Consider the following 24,041-nt stretch of genomic DNA (forward strand, 5'->3'; position numbering starts at 1 on the left):
CTGTTCAGGAAATTTTCTCCTGTGCCTATGTGTTCTAAGCTTTTCCCCACTTTCTCTTCTAATAGTTTCAGTATACCTGGTTTTATGTGGAAGTCTTTGATCCACTTGTACTTGAGCTTTGTACAAGGAAATAAGAATGGATCAATTTGCATTCTTCTGCATGCTGACTACCAGTTGAAACAACACCATCTGTTGAAGAGGCTGTCCTTTTTCCATTGAATGTTTTTAGCTCCTTTTTCAAAGATCAAGTGACCATAGGTTTGTGGGTTCATTTCTGGGTCTTCAGTTTTGTTCCATTGATCTACTTGCGTATCTCTGTACCAATACCATGTGTTTTTTATCACGATGGATCTGTAATATAGCTTGAGGTCAGGGATAGTGATTTCCTCAGAAGTTCATTGATTGTTGAGAATAGATTTTGCTATCCTAGGTTTTTTGTTATTCCAGATGACTTTGCAAATTGCTCTTTCTAATTCTATGAAGAATTGAGTTGGAATTTTGATAGGGATTGTATTGAATCTGTAGATTGTTTTTGGCAAGATGGCCATTTTTACAATGTTGATTCTTTCAATCCCTGTTCATGGGAGCTCTTTCTATCTTCTAAGATCTTCAGTTTTATTGGTTTGTTTCCCCCCCCCCCCCCCCCCCAGAGATTTGAAGTTCTTATCCTACAGATCTTTTACTTGCTAACCTAGGATCACACCAAGGTATTTTCTATTGTTTGTGACTATTGTGAAGGGTGCCTTTCCCCTAATTTCTTTCTCAGCATGTTTATTCTTTATGTAGATGAGGCTACTGATTTATTTGAGTTAATTTTACATCCAGCCACTTTGCTGAAGTTGTGTGCTATAGGATTTCTCTGGAATTTTTGGGGTCACTTAAGTATACTACCATATCATCTGCAAATAGTGATATTTTGACTTCTTCCTTTGGGATTTGTATCCCTTTGACTTCATTTTGTTGTGTTATTGCTATGGCCAGGACTTCCAATACTATATTGAATAGGTAGGGGAAGAGTGGTCAGCCTTGTCTAATCCTTGATTTTAGTGGGATCACTTTTAAGTTTCTCACCATTTAGTTTGATGTTGGCTACCATTTTGCTTTATATTGCTTTTATTATCTTTAGGTATGGGCCTTGAATTCCTGATATTTTCAAATGGATTTATCAGACATCTATAGAATATTTCATCCAAAGACAAAAAATATATATATACCTTCTTCCCAACAACTCATGGCACCTTCTGCAAAATTGACCATATAGTCTGTCACAAAACAGGCCTCAACAGATATAAGAACATTGAAATAATGCCATGCATACTATCAGATCACCGTAGACTAAGGCTGGTCTTCAATAACAACAAAAACAACAAAAAACCCACATGCACATGGAAGCTAAACAATGCTCTCCTCAATGATAGCTTGGTCAAGGAAGAAATAAAGATATAAATCAGAGACTTTTTGCAATTTAATGAAAACGAAGGCACAACATACCTAAATTTATTGGATGCAATAAAAACAGAACTAAGAGGAAAAATCAGTTCTGAATGCCTCCAAAAAGAAACTGGAGAGAGCATACACTAGCAGCTTGACAGCACACCTGAAAGCTCTAGAACATAAAGTTTCAATTAAAAATAAAGTAATAAATACCAGTAAATATCACCTGTGATAGCCCTTTTCATTGTAATATTAGGGTTTAGAGCAGTGGTTTTCAACTTGTGGATTACAACCCCTTTTGGGGCTCCATACCAGATTATGATTAATAACAGCAAAATTACATTTATGAAGTACCAACAAAATAATTTTATCGTTTAGATCACCACATGAAGTTTATTAAAAGGTCTCATTGTTAGGAAGGTTGAGGACTATTGAAGATTGGAATAAAAAGTGTTATTCAGTAATTACAAAGTATATAAAAAGTAGTTGCTGATATTGGTTCAGATGAGCCATACAAATAATAAAGTGTTGAAAAGTTAAGTAATCTAACGGTCTCAGCTGAGTTGTAGTGTTAAATATTGTTCTAAAAACTCGCAAGGACTTCTTGAGTAATTAAGACGCGTAAACATGTTTCAGGGGAGGCATTTTTATCTTTAAAGTAATTTGTAATGGTTATTATTAAATGTCTGTGCTTGCTATGAGTACAACCATGTGCAATTATATATCCAGTTTTCATGCATGGCATTCTTTACAGCTGGCCAAGCTAAGGTACACATCATGTTTAAGGATTTGGCCTTTCTGGTGTCCTGTGTTTCCGGAGAAAATTTGTTATTTTAAAAATAAAAAAAAGTCTTTTTTTACCCTCTTCCCATAAATGTACACTAGTGTTAAAGCCACTTTCCTATTTTGAATTTGTTTTTAAAACTTACTTTTTGTTAAACATGTCAGTTTGTAAAGTGTTAGATAATGCCTTATGATTGGTTTAAGACTAGAAATCAGATCAGTTGTGAATCACTCAAGTGTGATTAACAGAACTGATTACAATTCTTTGTTTTCTTTTGAAATGTGTAATAGTATGTTAATAGAATTCTAAAACATTCAAAAATTGGTAGTACAGATAAAATGACAGTGATAAGGGGTCTATCTAAACTACTTGTTTGTTTTCTGTTGGTATGGAAAAGTGACATTTAGAAACTTTAGCAACCTTTTGGTAGTAATTAATTTTAGGTGTCAAAGTATTCTGTATTTTACATACTTGGCCAGTTTGTAGCAGAAGTCTTACTTGAGTATAATAAATCCAGATTTTTCTATAATGGGATGACAGTCTAGTTTATTATACAAGCTAAGATTTGTTTTCTTGTGACATAATTATTTTCAAGTATATTATGTAAATCTGGTTCTCTCCTTGTATTCTTACAGAGTCATCAGAATAAATAATAGGTACCCATATTATTGATAGACTCAAAAAGTTTCTCTAGGGTATTAGATACTTCTTGAACTAGAATAATGTTCTTTGAATTATTGGTTTCTTCCTCTTCCTCTCATCACCCCTTAAAATAACAACAGTTGTCTCCATTTTTTTAATCCTGTGTGTGTGAAAATCTGAAGACAACCTTTGGTTTTGGTCCTTACCGTCCACCTCGTTTGAAGTTGGTCTCTGTGTTGGTCACTGCTATGTGCATTAGCCTAACTGCCCTTTGAGTTTACAGGGTCCTCTCCCTCTTACATTTCATATAAGTTCTGGAATCACATACCTGTGCACTTGCACAGAGCTTTTTTTTGTGGCTTCAGGGAGTTGTAATACTTGTCCCCAAACTTGTAGGACAAGCATTTTATCCATTAAGTTACCTCTTCGGCTCATGTTCAAGTTTCATAAAATTAGATAATGATTAACTCTCTTTGAGCAAGATCAAAGGCCCCATATTGGAATGCTTAGAAATTTTAGGCTTAATAACTTGGGCTGATAATTTTAATTCAAAATGATTTGTCATAGACTAAATTCTTATAAGTTCCATTATATCTTGAACTCCTAGAATGTATTTAACTATCTACCAGAGGTTAAAATGCAGAGAATTCTTGATATAAAACATTGGAAGTAAATTTGAAGCTACTTGAAGTTTAATTATAATATGCCCAGAGTATTATACTTAAAATCTTCAGGAAATTAGAATTGTTTAATTAGATGTACAAGTTTTGAAGAAAGCCTGTAAAATAAATTCTAATTTTATCTTACAAGATAAAGCATGCCAGTATTATGAATAAAATTAAAATATAATTTTTATTTAGATATAAATTTTTAAATATTCATCTTGCTATGTAGTGTTTGTTTATTAAAGTTATTTGTCTTTTTGTTTTTCTAATTATTGAAAAGTATAAAAATAATTTTTCAGTATCTGATGTTTATAAAAGGGTAACATCAATAACCATCTTTTAGAATGTTATTTTTCTTGTTATTTTAAAGTTACCATTTTGCCAAAGACTTATTGGTACTGCTGTGATATAACAGTTGTTAAAAATGTCTTTAAGTCCTCCTCAGAACTTCATCTCTAACTTACAATGGAAGTTCCTTGTTATTCTTACTGTTGTTAGAATTTATTATCTTAAAATTGTTTTATGGTAGTTTAAATTAATTTATGATCTTCAAGGTCTGTGGTTGTAACATAAATCTGAAGACAAATTTGCTAAACATCATATCAAGCCCATCTCTGACTAACAATATTGTATAGCTTGCTGATACTGATAAAATTGAAACTTAACCAGAAAATGAGCCAATACATAATCTTGCCATTCTAATACACTCATTAAAGTTGTAACAGCTCATTCTTTTATTGTTACTGATTATTGGCTTTAACAGAATGCACTCATGAGTTACTTTTCTCATTGTCAGATATTTAATAAAATATCTGACAGAATTAGCTTAAAAAGGGAAGAACGTTTATTTTGGTTCCTGATTTGAGAAGATAGAGTCCATCGTGTCAGAGAGAGCAGGACAGCAGGAACGTAGGGCGCTATTCACATTGACTCTGGAATCAAGAAGCAGGAAGGCATAATGATGGTACTCAGCTTGCTTTCTCATTTTTACCTTTTTATTCAATCTTATCTTCAGTCTATAACATGGTTCTTTCATAATTAAACCTCTCTTTTTAAAATTTTTCAATGACACATTTTTATGTCTCCCAGATGATTAGTTAGGTTGACTATAAAGATTGTCATGGATCAACCCCTTCTTATCTTGACATCCAAAAATATCACTTTCAAGTCATAACATTCCACTTCGGGCCCTGAAAGCCTTCTATCCATTTCATAATTCAAAATGCATTCTGTCCAACTCGGAAAGTCTCTGTAATCTTCAATAGTCTCAATGCTATTGAGAAATCTCAGGTTTCTTCTGGGACTCAACAGAATTAACTACAAATCAGTATAAAATAAAGCAAATTACATGTCTAATATACAAAGGCAAATAATAAGCATTTCTGTTCTTAAAGGTAAGTACAGGACTATAGCAAGAAAAGACCAGACTAAAACCCAACTGGGCAATAACCAAAGCCTATACTCAGTGTCTTGCAACTATGTAGCATCACCTAGACTTCAGTAGCCTTGACTCTATTTTTTGCTTCCTGCAACACATATCATCTCTCTTTGGATAGCATTTATTTGTCTTCAGCTTTTCTTTATATACCATCTCTGTTATCATTTGAACTTCACAACAGTTTCACAAGATACCCCTTGGAGAATGTCTTATCATCCACATGTGTAGCCTCAAAGACTTTATGAATCCTTAGTATAAGCATCCTTGACCTTAAGATTCTTACATTTTTAAAATATCTGCTATACCAGCACCATGGGGGTGATGTTCTCAAGTTCTGACAACTGGAGACATCATCTCCTCCCCTTCTACCATTGCTGCAGGGTGCCTTAGTGGCTAAACATATGTAAGCACTTCACTAGGCAGTTGTTTAAGGGATGAACCCTTTCACATCCATTCTCCTTCAAATAAATTTGTGTTTACAAGCTAACCTTTTAGTGGGTTAGCTATTACATTTACAATATGGTTCCTATTGTCTCATTATGTCAATCTCTTTGTTAATGTACTTTTTCTCCACACCATCCTTGTCTTCAGCTTTGAGGTTGGTGATGTTCATTTCCTCCCCAAGACTACTTTTTCTGTCTTCCTTCTGCTTAGATCTGGCAATAAGTATTGAGCAGTACTATACAATAACCTAATAATATGTTGTCTTGAAGTTTTTACCACTAGACAAACTAGACTGTTGTCATTTAATTCAGTCACACTTAGGTTCTTGGGACATGGGCACAAAGCAGCCATTTTATTGGACATATGAATAACTTTTATTTCAATTCCTACTAGAGTTTTACTGCCCCTGAAGCCTTTAGCACAATATTTCCTTTTGACTTTTCTGCCAGTACCTGGTGTTCTACACTTTGGCCAGAATGGCTCATGAAGCTCTGTTTAGCACATTCTGAAGCTTTTATAGTCTATCTCCAAACTCTCCTACATTTCTCTCCAAGACCACTTCCAAAGGCCTATGAACTATGCATTTGGGTTTATTACAGCAGCAGCCATATCCCTTGATACAAATTTTGTATTGGTTATTTTTCTTATACCCAACAAAAACAGCTTAAGGAAGGAAAGGCTTGGTTTGATTTACAGTTTGTAAAAATACAGTTCATTTTGGGTGGAAAAACATGGCAGTAAAAGCATGAAGTACTTGGTTATACTGCATTTGCAGTTAGGGAGCAAAGACAGATTAATGTTATTGCTCAACTTATAGCTCTGAAAAATGATACAGTGCTTCCCATATCAGAATGGGTTTTTCCTACAGTTAGGCCTCTCTAGAAGTGTTCTAAAAAAGAATTCCCAGGCATACGTCTCCTAGGGCTCCAAATCCATTCAGATCATCAATAAAGAGTACCACAACACTGTACTATACCATTACCTCCTTACAGTCCAAAAGATAATTAAATGTTCAAATATAGCATCTACAATAAGAATATTGATTACAACTTTCTGATAAGAATGGTAACGGTATACCAGAGCTAAATTTTAAAGGACAAAAAAAAAAAAATCATCTGAAAGTATACTGATTGTGCAGCTGGAGAGCTGGCTCAGGGAAGTCATGTGTTGCTCTTCTGGAGTAGCCAGGTTCAGTTTCCAGCACCCAGTGGTAACTTACAACTATCTATCTGTAAACTTCATTTTTTGAGTATCAAAAACTTTGTTCTTGCCTCGGCACCAGGTACACATGTGGAATTTATAAAGACAAGTAGGAAAAACACTAGAAAGTTTTTTAAAAAATAAATGTCTTTTAAAAGAAAACTGATGCTATTAGAATCAATATGTCATCAAACCTCCATCAAGAACCTCAGGCAAAATTAATCAAGATGAAAGAGACATTACCAGTTTTCAAAAGGATGAAACTGTAAAAGCAATAAAATATAACAAATAATATATATTTTCATTGTGATCAAAACAAAAACTTGTCTTTTTATTAACTTAGACTTTTCTCAAAGAATTCTGAGACATTCACTAATCAGAACAGCAGAGACAAGTAAATAAATGATGTGAATAGTAAGCAAACAGCTGCCTCTGAACTGAGCCTGTTGATTTTAGAACTAGGTCTAGGGCATTAAGGATTTATACAGTCTTAGTGGGTCTTAGAAATAACATGAATGCTCAAGCAGTTTGTGGCAACCAGAAGTACAGAGAATTATATACCTTCTAGTGCATATCACTGACAGAAATCCTGTTTGATTACAGATTTTCCTCTGTCCATTTTTCCTGTCAGCCAAGAAATCAGCCAGGGTCTTGAAATAAATTTGTTGACACAACTTAACAAGAGAATATAAAACTTGAAAATGACAATATACTAATGAAAAAACTTAGTTCATATTTCTAAGTTATAAGAGACTTTAGTAAAAGTAAAGGCTTAAACTAGAATTCTGTCATTTGAAGCAGTGCTTCAAATATGAGAGAGAAAATAGACAAGAAGTACAAACTTATAGTTTTATTGTATTATGTAACAAGAACTCCATAGAAAGAATGGAACAGTGGCGGTTTTAAAAGAATACAGTAAAAGAAGAACCAATGTAGGAAACTTTATTAACTAAGTCTAAAGTTTTGGGGCTAAGTATAACTGATATTTAATCAATTTTTTTTAATTCTTAAAACTGTAGAAGCATAATGTTCTGATTAAATAAAGTAAAATATATAGCAATCCTAATAATAGATAAAATATTTTATTTTGATAAAATATATAAAAAAATAAAATTGAATGAAAAACACATTTAGACTTAGAGAAAGAATGTGTGAAGGGAAGGAACTATTACGCTATCACCCTGGCTAGGCTTTCTGATTATCATTGCCTCCCTGTCCTTGCCTCTGGTGCATATTCTATCCCAAGTCGTGACTGGTTTCTAGTACTTCACAGCCAGTTAAAAAGAGATATTTTTAAATTAAAAGCCAAACTGTACTCATTCAGGTATAGCGGTACATGCTTTAATCTCAGCACTGGGGATGCAAAGGTAGGCAAAGGTAGGCAAATCTGTGGAATTAAGCAGTCTGTTCTAAGACAGCCAGAGCCACTGTCTCAAACCACCCCTCCCCCAAATCCAAACTCAAATAAGAAGTAAAATATGAAGAAAGTGATTGCCACTGACTGTCAGGAAGATGTTAGCTTTCTCTTTCCAAATATAGTGTATGCAAACTTAAAACCTGAAATGGATACCATGATTTACTGAGTTATGCCAAAAGTCACCTAAGCATGAATATTATAGCTGTCAGCAGATTTGTGAACATCCACGTCCTGTGAGTTGAGTCTTGGCATCCAAATTAAGGATTAAGGCAAAGGACACTGTTAACATGACAAAACAGCAATCCACAGATTGGGAAAAGATCTTTAGCAATCCTACCTCCAATAAAGGGCTAATATCCAATATATACAGATAACTCAAGCAGTTAGTCTCCAGAGAACCAAATAACCCTATTATTATATTCAATAAAATACTGTAAGTAGAATAAGGAAAATAAATAACCTGGAATATTTCTACCATTGGTTATTCCAGAAAATGTTAATAAAACATGATATATTAAAAGAAAAAGCATTCTCACTTGAAGTTGCACTAAGGAAAATATAAAACAGATGTATGCTACTTAAAAGCATATTTTAATCAAAATAGCACAGAAAGTTTGCAAATAATGGGCTGGATAGCAGGTGCTTTTAAAAAACAAGAAAATTACAATTATAAAAGATAAATCAGAATTAAAGAATCTGATTTATTAATAAAGAATAAATAATAATAATAATAATAATAAAGAATCTGTTAAAAGAATCAAAAGGACCATAGCTTCTATTTTTAAAAGTTATAATCTGTTGAATATAGCCCCTCTCTATTGCCAAATATGTGTACTTAATCAAGCATACAAATGTATTTAATCATAAAAGCGTTTAGTAATCTTGGGTTTTTATAGTGGTAATATGCATGCCACTATACATTTTGAAGTGCATAGCTCAGTATCATTAAGTACATATCACATTGGTGTGCAGTGCCAACAGTTTTAAAACATACAAAACAGTTTTAAAATCTTCTCTAAAATTTACCTACTCAACAAACTTTTTAAGCAGAGATTTAATGGCAGTAGTTCAAATGCTTTTGATATCCTGCTTCTATATTTCATCTTTGACACCAAGTAGTAATGCCACTTGTTCTTGTCCCTGTAAGAATGATAGTAGTGATGGTCTAGGAATAGTTTTTTTAAGATTGGTAACTGGAAAGTCTTAGAGCTGTCACAATACAAACCTTTCTCTGCTACCTCATCCCCAGAAAAGACTTGGCTAGTTAGTAATTACTTCCTCTGACACAATTCACTGGAAGATTTTGGGGTGGAAGTGTCTACTTACCCTCATGTATGTGCATGTTTGTGGTTTTTCTAAAGTATTTTTGGAGTCAGTGTGTGAGATATTAAATGCAGTAAAAACTAGACAATTAAGGTAAAAGAAAACAGAATCATCTACAGATCATCTAACGGAATGAATTAGTAAGAAAAACAGTTCAAGTGTTAGCAGTGCCTAGCTAGCAGTAGATAACCAGTAAATATGGAAAGTTGTTTCATAGTTTTAGAGATACCATTGCTGATGAAGATACAGTATTAGCATGTTTAATAACGGTTAAGTGTTGGAGATGCAGTTACTGGAAAACGTGCCTCATGTGCACTCTGCTCTGGGCTCAGTCCCTAGCATTGACATAATATTTTTTTGTATGTTCTTGGTTCATTTTTGAAACTTATCTCACAGTAAATTAAATTAGTTTAGGAACTCAAAATGAGTTTTGATCTATATCATAAAATGTAATTACACATGTTGGCTAACTGCATATTACTAGCATCAAGAGTTGAAGAATTTTCAAAGTTTGGAAAGTTTCATCATTATTGGGAGATTCAACAGTAGCTCGAGCAGTGCTGACATCTTTACATGTCCACCTGAAGAGTTTTTTTAAAGCAGTAAAATATTCTTTAAGGTTTAATAACTAGATGTAGAAGAGAGTTTGGTTTGAAGTATATATAAGGAGTGTGATTATGTTTTCTTACTGTAGGAAAAGAAAATTATCAAAAAAAAAGTCATGACAAATAGAAAATAACACTGAGATGAGAGTAAACACAATGATAACAGGAAAGAGTAAAACGAGAGGAACTAAAATAACAAGATGTACTTGCTGACAGGAGCCTGATAAAGCTGTCTCCTGAGAGGCTCTGCCAAAGCATGACAGATACAGAGGTGGATGCTCACAGCCAACCTAAGAACTGAGAATGTGATCCTTAATGGAGGAGTTAGAGAAAGAATTGTAGGAGTTGAAGGGGTGTGCATCCCATAAGAACAACAATAGCAACCAACCAGAGCTCCCAGGGACTAAACCACTATCCAAAGAGTACACATGGACGGACCCATGGCTCCAGCTGCACATGTAGCAGAGGATGGCCTTGTTGGGCATCAATGGGGGAAAAGCCCTTGGTCTTGCCAAGGCTCGATGCCTCAGTGTAGAGGAATGTCAGGGTGGGGAGGTAGGAGGGAGTGTGTAGGTGGGTGAACACTCTCATAGAAGCAGGGGGAGGGGTAATGGGATAGGGGATATGGAAGGAAATCTGGGAAAGGGGATAACATTAGAAATGTAAATAAAATATATCCAACAAAATAAAAGATAACAACACGTGCCAGTATTTCAAATAGATATCTGGGATAAATATTATTAATCTCCTTTTAAATAGGAAAAACAGATTAAGTGTGAAAAGAATCCTTATGTGTGACAGCCTGGTCTGTACAGTAGTGAACAAGGAAGTCTTACTAAAGTGGATCTATCTGGTTAGTTCTTATACCCCAAACCTATGACCTCCACTGGTATGCCATGGCACATGTACCACAGACATACCCAGCCATAGATTTAAGAAGAAACTGTCAAGAGTAATGAAACTAACCTAGATTTCGCTTATTTCAAGAATTCTAATTAGATGTCTATTCTCTTCCTTCATTGGCACATGAGTCATTAGAATATAGAAGATTGTAATCTTACTATTGGTACAGTTCAAAAAGTCAGCTAATTCTGCATATTATGTCCTCATCACAGTACATGGATGTGTGTGTTTGTGTTTGTATATATGTATATACACATATAGATTCTTTTTATTCTTGTTTTGAATGGTTCTTAGAACTGTGAGACCAACCCATTTTAATTGTGAAGATGAGTTAATTCACAATATTATTAGTTCTTTTATTCAGTGTTCTTTGGTCACATTCAATTTGTTAATTTTAGTTACATGAACATGCAGCCTACTTGGTGGACAGCTTGTGGGAGAGCTCTCAAGAACTGTTGAAAGACTGGGAATGTATGACAGAGTTACTACTAGAAGAACCTGTTCAAGGAGAGGAAGGTATAGTCTTTTAACAAGTCTCTTTTTGTTTTGTTGTATTTCCATTGATAAATGTAATATTTTCTGTGTAAATTTGGGGTGTTTTTCTTTAATGAGACAATTTAATTCCTACAATAAATAAGAATTTCTCAGTTTTAAACATCTTTCCGTATTAACACAATCACTGTGCTGCACACGGTGTTTCCAAAGTCCATGAGTTCTATAATACTCAAGAAATTCTGATTGCAGAATTGAAACACAAAATATGCTTATTGTTTAATTTTTTCAAAAGTAAATCTTTTTAATTTTTTATCAAATTTTATTTATTTACATGCCAAATGTTGCCGTCTTTGAGAGTTCTTCACCGCATACCCCCTCTTTTTGCCTATGAGAGAGAGGATGCTCCTCTAACCACCGTCCTCCTCCCATTTCCCCAAAGCATCTCTCTTTCCCAGGACATCAAATATCTACAGGATTAGGCATATTTTCTCCCACTGAGGCCAAACAAGGCAGTGCTCTGCTACATATGTGCCAGGGGCCATGGAGCAGCTCTTTTGTTGCTGATTTAGTCTCTGGTCGCTCCCAAGGGTCCAGGTTAGTTGATACTGTTGTTCTTCCTATGGGGTTGCCATCCCCTTCAGTTTCTTCAATTCTTTCCCTGATTCTTCTGTAGGAATCCCAGACCTCAGTCCAATGGTTGGCTGTAAGTATCTGCTGGTAGAGCCTCTCAGAGGACAGCCATGCTAATTCCTGTCTGCAAGTACAACATGGCATCAGTAATAGTGCCAGGGTTTTGTACCTGCTTGTGGAATGGATCCCAAATTGAGCTAGCCACTGAACGGCATTTCCTTCAGTCTCTGCTCATTTTTGTACGTTTATTTTTTTTAGACAGGAAGAAATTCTCGGTTCAAAAATTTCAAGATGGGTGGGTTGCCCCATTTCTATACTGTGAGCCCTGTCTATCTACCTGAGGTGGTGTCTTCAGGTTCTACCTCCCCACTGTTGGGCATTTCAGCTAAGGTCATCTCTGTTGAGTCATGGGAGCCTCTCACATCCCAGGACTCTGGGACATTCGAGAGGTTTTCCTGATCCCCACCCTCACAACTGCATATTTCCATTCACTCTCCTGACCCTCTGGACTTCTCTCCTGTCTTCCCCATACCTGATTCTGCCCCTTTTATAGAATGATTGTATTTAAGTAGGGAGGTCTTGCTAGATTCAACATTGTATTTATCTAATAACTCAATTTGTTGTTTTTTTTTTCTTTTTGCCTATGTCCTGTAACATATTGCATAGAATGGCATCCAAATCAACTTTCTTCCCTAAATGTTTTGACATGTATTTCAAATTTAAAATGCTAACAGTAACTTTGAAGAAATAAGTTCAAAATAAGTTTAAAAGGCAAATTAATTTGAATTTGTGTTTATAGACATTAAATTACATTTTAAATAGAAGGAGTTTGTTATAATTTCAGTAGTAAAACCCTAGTTAAAAACTAAAAGACTAAATTGTGAAGATATGCATTGTAAAAGACTAGCAATAGTTTTAAGGATGTCTTATAATGTTTTTAAGTGTTACTATATGTATGGGTGTGGGTGCTTCTGTGTATGTGTTCATCTGTGAAATGCAAACTGTGTGAGTTTGTGACCTTAAGGTATGTATAATTAGCATATTTGCCACCATATAGCAAAAACCCAGTGACTACTCATTCAGAAAAATATACTCCATTTCACTGATCATTAGATAAGAAGAAGCAAAATATTGTTGAAATGCCAGGTTAATGAACAAAACTAAAGGTATTTATAATTTTCAGACCTGGAATATGTTACAGTAATCATACAACTTAGTACAAGATAGACTTTTGTAGCATTTTTATGGTATCAGACACGTGCAAATATTTTATTATTTAGTACATTGACTAAGTTGTACTATATAAATTATTTAATCACTTAAAATATATGTGAGCTGGAAGATGGTGGTACACAACTTTAATCCCAGCTTTCGGAAGGCAGAGGTAAGCAAAAGCAGGCAGATCTCTTGAATGTGAGGCCAGCCTGGTCTTCATAGCAAATTCTAAGACAGCCGGGGTGCTCAGAGAAACCTTGTCTTAAAAATCAAAAATACCTTTATGTATATATTGGCCTAAAATATATTAAAATATGTTGCTAACCTTTTAAATACATGATATAACCTTTCATTTCTTAAAAAACTAAAAAATTATAATATAGAATTTGGAATTATGTGGAAGAAAATAAGGTAAAATTTTAGTATTGCCTTACTCAAAAGTGAGAATTTAAAAAAAAAAAAAACTACATGTTGGAAGAGATGAGAGAGCTTACTTTATGTGCTTTTTCTTATTTGGCTAATGATAGCATCTACTTATTAAATAAAAGTGGAAAGTATCAAAATTAGAGTCTGCCTTAATTCTCTATAATAAGTAGTACATGTTTGCAGTTTTAATAAACCATTGACTTATGTTTAGGATATGATTATGAAACCACTCATACATTTTGTTCATTTCAGCAATGTCTGACCGTCAAGAGAGTGCTCTTATAGAGCTAATGGTCTGTACAATTCGTCAAGCAGCTGAGGCACATCCTCCAGTGGGAAGGGGTACCGGCAAGAGAGTAAGTTTTCAATTAGGAAATAGTCTACAGGAAACTTATTGATGTCATTAACTCTAGACTATTTTGATACTTTACTTATGTTTGTATCCCTAAAAATAGGATTTTTAACAATAATGCATGTATACCATGGTGCTTCATCTGCTTGACTCAAGTTCTAGAAAAATATTTTCTTCTTATTCCTCTAGGATCTTTATCTACTTCTACTATAGAATTTTACAGTATAATTAAATCACATTGTGTATGGGGCAGTGGGGGCAAGTTGAGCTAGAGAGATCACTCAGATGTTTAAAGCACTGGTTGCTCTTCCTGAGAACCCAAGTTCAATTCCTAGTCCTCACATGGCTGTTAAAGGCTGTCTATAAATCTAGTCTGCAGGTATCAGATGCCTTCTAGCTTTCATGGGCACCATGTGGGCAAATGGAGTACTGACATACTTGCAGGCCAAACACACAGAAAATTATATGTGTATTGATAGAGGATACGCTATCATGTAGCTTTGGCTACCCTGGAACTCACTGTATAGATTTGGTTGGCCTCATTCACAGAGGTCTGCCTGCCTCTGTCTTCCTTTAATTTGCTAGGACTAAAAGTATACAACATCATGCCTGGCTAATAATTTTTTTTAAAGCACGTAAGGGCTAAAGAGATAAACTGTATCGTTTAAAGGCTCTTCTGCTTAACAGCTGTATGATCTTTGAATAAGTATTTGTGTATAGATAGTTTCCTTATATGGAATAAGTGACTAATGATACATATAGAAAACAATAAGTTTGTTATACACCAGCGAAGAAACTCTTCTCTTAATATGAAAGACAATAAGAAAATCTTTTTGCAATAGTAAGTGTAAAACTAAAAATTGTGTCAAAAATAGCCACGTGATGAAGTTGCTGGGCAAAGAGAAGCATGCTTGTAATCCTGTCTCACTCTGGATACTAAAATGGGACTTTGAGACCAACCAGGACCATATCAGAAGAACCCTACCTTAAATTTAAAAATAGATAAAGTTACAGGTGAAAGCAACAAGAATTTTTCTATAGTATCCTACCCCCAAGTATATAAAACCCAGTCATACCTCTCTTTCCTCTCAATCTTTGCTAATAATATTATCAGTGGTGCTGACTCCTCTTACACATAATACAGATGTACACATATACATAAATAAAAACATTTTTTAAACAAGAAAACATACAGATAGAGAAACATGTTAATTAGACTACAGGAGTTCAATTAGCCAGATGACAATCTTTGAGAAAATTATGAACTGCATTTAAAATGATACTAAAGTATTATTGCTTAGTATTGTTATAAATAGTGATTTATTATTTTTAAGTCATCTGCTAAAAGGCATACTCTGAATTATCAAGTATGAAATTAAAGTTATATAGAGAAAAAATAATATTGATGTAGCTAGTGTGCTGATTAGTAGTCAGCTTTTTAGTGATTTGGGATTTTCAATTATATTGTTGCTCCAACTTTGACAAATAATTTGCTTTACCAATAATTTCTAGCCCTTTCACAGATGTTACCTCTTTTTTTTTAAGCACTTCCTTTCTTTCAGAACAAACTGCTGAGATATAGCAAGTAATTAAAAAACTTATAAACTTACTACTATAAGCCTTCATTATTTCATACACTGTGGTTCTGAAATTCTTAAAGGCGTATTTGCTATTTGGCTTAGCACCTCTTTGGGTTGACCACATCTTTACCATTAGGCTTGACTGTGATGACATAAATGCTGTCTATATTGACTTTGACATGTGGATGTCAAGTATTCACTGATATTTGGTAAGACATCAAAGCTCTGCTGTTAGGGATGTTTGAGCATTCTTATAGCATGGCTGCTGACCTTTCCCAAAACAAATAATTGAGCAGTAAGGTGGACACTGCTTTAATTTTAATGCTCTAATCTTATTTCCTGATACCAGGGAAATGGGACCATAAGGAAGTTATTTTTAACTCTAGATTCCATTCTGTTCTTACGCAATAACCAACCATTTCTCTAGTGAGCTACTGTTCCTTACTAGTGACTGGTAGGATCAGAATCTCAGCACTAAAGTTTTTTGAAGTTAGTAAGTTATTCTTCTAGGCATGTATACTAGACAGGCATGAGATACATAGTTATATAAATACAACTGTACATTCATTATTGCTCTAACTGAAGTATATTCTAACAATTTTTAATTTTATTTTTAAATCATTGAACTAAGTAATTTTTATAATTGGGAAGTCTAATTCATCTTAAAGTCTTTTATGTTCCTCTTAAATTTCTTGGCTATGTCATCTGCCACTGTTTCATCTTTTTATATTAACGTTTTCAATTTTTAAAATGCCATATAATACTTTTATCATTTCAATTTATTTCTAGGTGCTAACAGCCAAAGAAAGGAAAACTCAAATTGATGATAGAAACAAATTAACTGAACATTTTATCATTACACTTCCTATGTTGCTATCAAAGGTATGTGGTATTTTCAGTTTTGTGATAATATATCCCTGAGTTTGCTTTCACACACTATTAATGTAATTACTCTTTTCTTTGCTGTTTCCTCTAGTATTCTGCAGATGCAGAGAAGGTAGCAAACTTGCTGCAAATTCCACAGTATTTTGATCTAGAAATCTACAGCACAGGTCGGATGGAAAAGGTAAGACACTGAAATTCTTCTGGTAAAGTAGTTTGAGTAACTTTGTTTTTTTTTTAATTTTCATCTAATTACAGGCTATTCAACAAATGATTATTAATTTTCATTACTCATCTAAATATTACAGTTTTTCTTTTTTTTTCTCTACAGCACCTGGATGCTTTATTAAAACAGATTAAGTTTGTTGTAGAGAAACATGTAGAATCAGATGTCCTAGAAGCCTGCAGTAAAACCTACAGCATTTTATGCAGTGAAGAGTATACCATTCAGAATCGAGTTGATATTGCTCGAAGTCAGCTGATTGATGAATTTGTAGATCGATTCAATCATTCTGTTGAAGACCTGTTGCAAGAGGTATGTTATAATGTTGATGATGTATGTAATAATTATTCAAAACAGCTGAATGTGAGTCAGTCCCACTTTTTTAAAAATCTGAAAGTCCCTACCAATTCCAGAAGTTAGCAATAGCACTGAAAGTGTACATCTTATATAGGACACCCTTTTTAGTTTTCTTTTTATGCTACACTTTTGCCTCTTTCAAGAAAAGATTGCCATTTTTTAATGTCTGGGATCTAAATTTACATTTTTAAATTACTGATTTACTGTAATGTGCTAGTGAACAGAACATACAAATTAAGTTAGATAAGCTTGCTCAAAGAAGCAACACTCTTGACAAACTGGTAGTTTTCCTCATGTTTTGGGTTGGTTTTCTATACCATGCTCTTACTTTCTTATCTATAAGGCAATCTGGAATTCTATAGTTTATGCCTTGATGTTCCTTAGACATCTATATAGCTGATTTTTTTAAAAGAATTTCGTGATTTTTTTTAAAATGTGACAATTTTTCTTTTTATGTGTGTTAAGTATAATTTTATTTTTTATAACTTTTTCTAAAGCTATAGAAATAACTAATCATCAGTAAAATCTTAAATAAGGAAAGACAAGCTCAAGTAGTATCTGATGTGTGTGTTCCTGAGGAACACCCGGTATTCAGTCCTTAGTACTGAAAGAGTGTATTAAGTAGAGGTTTAAAACAATCTCATGAAGAATTCTGATTTCAGGGAATTTACAAAAGTTTATTACAAACATGTCTAATGTTTCAGCTATTATTTAAGCAGAAGTTGATTATGTGTAGATATGGCAGTTACAATTTTTTATTTGTTTCTATTATCTCTAGTGAATATACTATTTTATGTAATAGATTTTAGGCAGTTAAGCATTAATAAGCATCAATATGAACTTGAGTTGATATGAAAATGAAGTTATTTTCACTTTTTTATTTATAGGGTGAAGAAGCTGATGATGATGATATCTACAATGTTCTTTCCACCTTAAAGCGTTTAACTTCTTTTCACAAGTATGTCATACTTAATATTAACGTAAATTTAGCAAGTAGTATATTGGCCAATGAATAGACTGAAAATAATATTTGACTTCTTACAAAAATTATGGATTTTTAATATTACAGTGTAACAAATTTTGTTCATTACAATTTTTTCTGAATTCTGTTACCCTTAATTACTGGTGGTGTAAGATTTATTATTAATTTACTGAAAACTAATGTTTAAATACCAGGTGTACTGTAAGCACGTTAATCCATATTATTTACCAAAATAAGTGAACTTATTTAATGATCTAGAATTTTACAAATAATTTTCAATTGATGGTATTAACTGTATTGCTAAGTAAAAAATAAGATTGACGGAAAGATTGAGAAAACATTTTGGAGAAGTCATACAAGTTATTCCTCTGGACTGGTAGGTTATTACTTGTTTTACTGTGTAGACAGAATAGGTGATTAAGGAAACAAAACGTTCAGATAAAATGTGCTTTCAAACTATAGTCTACATATCCCTGTAATGAGTTTTATCTTCTCCACAAAGGAAAAGAAACAGAATTATGTTGTCAAAAGTTTGTTTGTAGCTCTTAAATAAAATTTCAAAAGAGTTTCTAAGATGTAGGGTTTCAGTTGAGTGTGGTATTGACCATCACTATTTCCACCCGCCTTTGAGGGAAAAGAATAGTCTCAGCTCACAAGATGGAGTTTACCTTGTGCAACAGAGATGCCTAGTTAGATCTTGTCTCTATGGATGAGTATAATGGAGGAAGGATGCAGGCAGGAAAAAAAATAGAAAAATATAATTCTTTTTATATAATTAAAACTATTGGAACCACTTATGAAACTAAACTCTTACTTTAAAATATACCTTATCATTTATGATAAAAATTGGCAGCCATAGTCAAAAGAACTGAGTTCCTAGTATAGTTCAGATTTCTTTCTTCAAAGCCAGGCAAGGTAGCATTAAGGCAGGAGGACATACTGGCCATTCTGCACTACATGAGTCCTAACAAGGATCTTCTTCAGGAATCTGAAGGCCGTATAAATGGCAACAGGGTGGATTTTGAGTTTTCCCATATTTTTTATTCTCTAGTATTATAATTCTGTCCATTTGATGACAGCAGATTTTTCTTTCAAATATACACATGTAATTATATGTTTTAAATTGTTAAAGGGTTATTTAAATATAGTAAAGTTGCATTCATATGCATTATGAATTTAGATTAACCATCTTAGTGGAAACCTGACATTAAATGTACAATTAGTGATTTATTTAATGTACTCTTTACAATCAGCTCTTGTTTTATTCTTTGTTTCTCTTCCACATTTGAATGTCTTCTTTATGGGTCTTCTTCAGTTCTACAAGAAAACACATGTTTCTTTGTTGTTCTCCTTACTAAAATTGAACTCATTTAAAATGTTTTTATTCTAGATTAAAATTTAAACTTTTGTTTATTTTAGTGCTCATGATCTCACTAAATGGGATCTATTTGGTAATTGCTACAGACTATTGAAGACTGGAATTGAACATGGAGCTATGCCTGAACAGGTAGGTAATCTTTAATATTCTTTCTGTGATTTATAAAGCTAAGGTACTCAGGAATCATAGATCTTCCAAAGCCTGTTGCAGAAAACAGCTAGTAACTCACTAATGCAGTTGGCTCCTGTGACAGTTACTGTCCTTGAGATTATAACTATTAGGTATGTTTTATATTCAAATTCTTTAAGAAAAGATAAGTAGTTATGTTACAGTATATCTTTAAAAATTAATGTTAAGGTAAACATTGCTGGAACGAGTATTAATTTCTATAATACATTTCTGATTATACCTGTTGTGTGCATTGTTGTAAGTACTGATGGCACCAGACCTTCATGCAACATGGTTTAATTTCACAGTAATACCAGTTAGAGTGCCTGTAGTAGGTGTTAGGAGTTCTTGTATTCACACTCAAGTTGAATGAAAATGACAAGATTTTTTTTTTTTTTTGGCCTAATCTGAAACTTAAGTAATTTTCTTAATTCTATATGAGAAATAGAATAATTACTTTGTATATTATAAATGCTCATGAGACATAACCTTATATTTATTGGTAATGCTTAGGGATTATCTGATTCATTTTCATTTGAGAGGGACATTTAGATGATACCTTATTACTCTTAAGGTGATAAGAATTTCAAGAGATAGAATGAAATGATAATTTTATATTAAAAGTCACAAAACACAGATATGATGACATCTGTTTCGAACAGCTATGATGGGTACAAGGAGTACCAGTTAGTCCATGACCTCAAGACTTCATCCCTAAATGTTTTTAATGTATATAATTAAAAATAAACCACAACCAAAACAAAAGCTTTTTAAAAAGCAGTATTTTATTAATAGTATAATTTGTCTAACTTGATTTAGGTATGAAACTTGGTGGCAAAGAACTTGCCTACTGTGTACATGGCCTTGGCTTTGATTCCTAAAACGCAAAAAGTGAAAATAAAAAAATTACTTACTTTCTTGATCCCACTCTTAATAAACCAATGTACCTAACTAGGTACTTTTCTTTCATTTGTGAAAAGAAGATAACATCTGGGGAAACGTATCTCATTTGAACATTTCTTTATGGATTGACAGGAAAATGACATTTGAAGCTATTTTCTTCTTCCACTAATTTGAAGCTGAGCTCGGATTTTTCTTCCACTATAGACTAAAGTTAATGTGTCTATTGTAGCAAGTGACTAAGTATTAAACCATATTGTTTGCTTTCTTTAAATCTATTTCAGTTTTCTATTCTGTCTTCATCTTACTTTTCAATGACCCAGATATAACGCACATATTTTCAAGCTGTTTTTTTATAAAAATGGTAAAGATACTCTTTTGTTGTTTTCCCTTTTTTTCCCAAGAAAAGAATAAATTAACACATTTCTGCTTAATGGGATTATAAACCTGTCAAACTTTGTTTTTCATCCACAATACCATCATTATAATCTTAGACACTGCTCTGTGACAGTAATCATAGTTCTTTTTTCTGCTTACCCTTACATAGGTGTTCTCTTTCCTTCTGTTAACTTTTTTAATAAGAGCATATTTATGTTGTATGTGCCTTTACTTCTTAGACTCATGTCATGAGTCTTTAACCAGATGTATGTAGTTTGAAAGCACGACTACTAGATTGTGTTCTTGTGCATGTTTACAGCCTTTACAAACAACTAAGATATATAGAATTGAATAAAACACAGAATTCAACTACTTTTTATATAATTTTTTGTTTCCCCTTTAAGATTTCAGCTATTGCTTTTATCTAGAATCCAGAGATGTCCATTGAAATTCCTTTCTCTGAGCAAGACTTCCAAGTACTATCAAACTTTTGCTAATGTTAACCTCTCAGTTATGCTCAGCATTTTGAATGTGTCTAAAGATTAATTCCCTAGCTGTTTAGGAGGACTTTTATTTACCGTATTCTTGACTGTTTTCCATAATGAACAATTAACTAAGTATTTCTTTAATATTATTTCTCAGGAGTAGCAGAATTTGTGGTTTGAGAGTAGAGGAATCTCTGGTAGTGATTTGTTTTTTCTAATACCAGTAATATTTTAGATGTCACAGCTTTAGGATAAATGGATGGCCACAAATTTTTAATTTACCTATTCTAATTTTTTTTGAATTCTAATTACTTTTAAGTCATGTCATAAAGATGTCCTTATAGGAAAACATGCTTCTTTCATTATCTTCATGTCTATTTTTGCACACTTTTGCACTTTATATTATATATTTACTACATAAATAAATATATATATGTAAAAGTAATATAAACATCATTTACATTAATTATTCCCAATCCAGAATAACACAGTATTTAAATGGTCTTTCTTGTCACTTTAAGAAGCCTTTGTTTCATAACACTGATATTCTGAAAAATACCCGCTAGTTGTCTGATAAGCTATTTTCAATTTTATCTGGTTGTGGTACATTTCTATTTGGATTACACATTTCTGCAGGAATGAATCTTTGATATTCTGTCCTCACTGCATTGTGTAAGAAGGCACATTAGTACTGAATATGAACAAAGTATCTTGTGCTGTTATTACACATGCTAACAGGAAAGGAGGATGAACAAAAAGTAACATAACATCCATTTGTTCACCATTATCACTTATATCACTATGGTGATATTAGATCATTTGGTTGAGGTGGGATCAGTCAAATTTCCCCCAAATAGTTATGTTGTTCTTTTTAATTCATAGGCTTTTGACAGATTCTATAAAAGTATATAATAATGAAGTTTCTTGGCAAAGTTTAACATGATTTTATATTATTTATATAATCTTTTCTGAATCTGCTTTCATGATCATGAAACAGTTTCTAAAATAATCACTTTTTAATTCTCATTTTGTGTTTGTCTGGTACTCTAATATAAGGAAGAACTGTCCCTTAACTCATTTACTCATCTTTTTTTAATTTCAAAATACTTTTTTATTTTAGTATCCATATAGGATTATTCCATATTTTATTATTACTGGTACTTGTTTTGTATCTTGTATTTTTGCAGATTTGTAAGCTCCTGTGCTCTTTTCACACAAGCTTCTCTGTGCCTTTAATACTTTTTGAGCACTTCTACTAAGCAGGATATACTTAAGTGACCTTTGCGAATGAATTCTTAACATATAAGAAGTATTTTAAAATATATTAGTGCTATAAAACAGTTAATATTTACTATAAAGAAACCAGATGTTCTAAATTATTTCATGTCCTCATACAATTTTTATGAAGTAAAAGCAAAAAAGATTAAAGTTGAAGTTTTGTTTGTAGCTTTGTACCTATCTCTTATTGGTATTGACTTTAAAAGACAGTGAAATGGCTCAAGCAGCAAGCCTGACAACCTCAGTTTGATTCCTCGATTTTCTCAGAGACGGGAGAGAACTGACTCTGCAGGTTGTACTCTGACCTACACATGTATACCATGGCATGTGCACACACATACACATACACAAAATGAATACATAACTGTGATAAATATCTTGATTAGCATCTGAGAAAAATAAAATATATTAAAACTCTGCACTAATTTTCTTAGCTCCAAGAAGACCCTAAAAGTTTGAAAATCAATAAAGTTTATTTATAGTAGTATTTACTATCAAGCAAAAAAAAATTTTTTTTTAAGTTGAGGCCAGGTGTGGTCAGCATACCTTCAATTTTAATACTTGCTGTAAATTCTCAGCTAATCTAGTCTACCTAAGGAGTTCTAGATGGCATGGGCTACATAGTACAACTCTATTTAAAACAAAGAAAAGAAATTACATGTTATTATTGTGGCGCCTCTCCAAGCATCATTCTAACTTACTTATAACTTAAAAGGCAAAGGCAGGCAGATCTCTGTGAGTTTTAAGGCTAGCCTGATCTACAAAGTAAGTTCCAGGCCAATCAAGACTACTTAATGAGACCTTGTCACCAAAAAAAAAAAAAAAAGAAAGAAAAGAAAAAAAACCATATTTACAATAAGCTGGGTGTTATTTTACATGTTTATTTGTTGTCAGCTGTATGAGATACATATAATTTATACATTTTTTATTTACTACTAATAAAACTGAAACATGAAGAAATGTGCCTAAGGCCACATAGATATGGCACAGAATAATCAAGCTTTTTATTTGCTTTTCATTTTTGCTATTAATATGCTATTAGCATATGGTAGCCCAGGCTATGCTTCCACTCTTTTCCCATGCCTTCTTTCCCTCACCCCATGCCCTCTGATGTTTGCTCTACTCTATATAAAATTTCTTTTTTGTATTGATCTTTTTTTCCCAAATATCTTTTGGGCTGTTTCAATAGGAACTGTGGGGAGAAATTAGATGCTGGTACTTAACCCGTCATCATGAACTGGAAATCACCACATTATTCAGACTGAACATAATATAGGGGGTGAGTTTAACTTAAGTCAGGTTATTATTTTTGGATAGATTTGGCTTATTGTATATGTTGTTAAGAATCATGTTTTCCAAGAAGACTGCACATTTACTGAGTTAGAACTTATTTCAGATACATATTTCTGATTTTTCCCTCATACTTGCCATACTAAAAACTTTTAGGTTAGTAGTTC

The 24,041-nt window shown here is 33.0% G+C and overlaps 1 protein-coding gene across 2 annotated transcripts in view; it reads left to right on the top strand.

Moving 5' to 3' along the window:
* Positions 1 to 24,041, top strand: part of STAG1 (STAG1 cohesin complex component) — a 287,724-nt gene that overhangs the window by 203,284 nt on the left and 60,399 nt on the right. For both annotated transcript variants that reach the window (XM_080933999.1, XM_080934000.1), the window contains exons 15-21: positions 11,254 to 11,371; positions 13,874 to 13,977; positions 16,343 to 16,435; positions 16,530 to 16,619; positions 16,767 to 16,970; positions 17,903 to 17,973; positions 19,417 to 19,504. In XM_080933999.1, coding sequence (XP_080790125.1) covers positions 11,254 to 11,371; positions 13,874 to 13,977; positions 16,343 to 16,435; positions 16,530 to 16,619; positions 16,767 to 16,970; positions 17,903 to 17,973; positions 19,417 to 19,504 — 768 coding nt within the window. The remainder of the gene's footprint in view (positions 1 to 11,253; positions 11,372 to 13,873; positions 13,978 to 16,342; positions 16,436 to 16,529; positions 16,620 to 16,766; positions 16,971 to 17,902; positions 17,974 to 19,416; positions 19,505 to 24,041) is intronic.

This window comes from Micromys minutus (genome assembly GCF_963924665.1).
Source record: "Micromys minutus genome assembly, chromosome: 21".
Classification (NCBI taxonomy): Eukaryota; Metazoa; Chordata; class Mammalia; order Rodentia; family Muridae; genus Micromys; species Micromys minutus.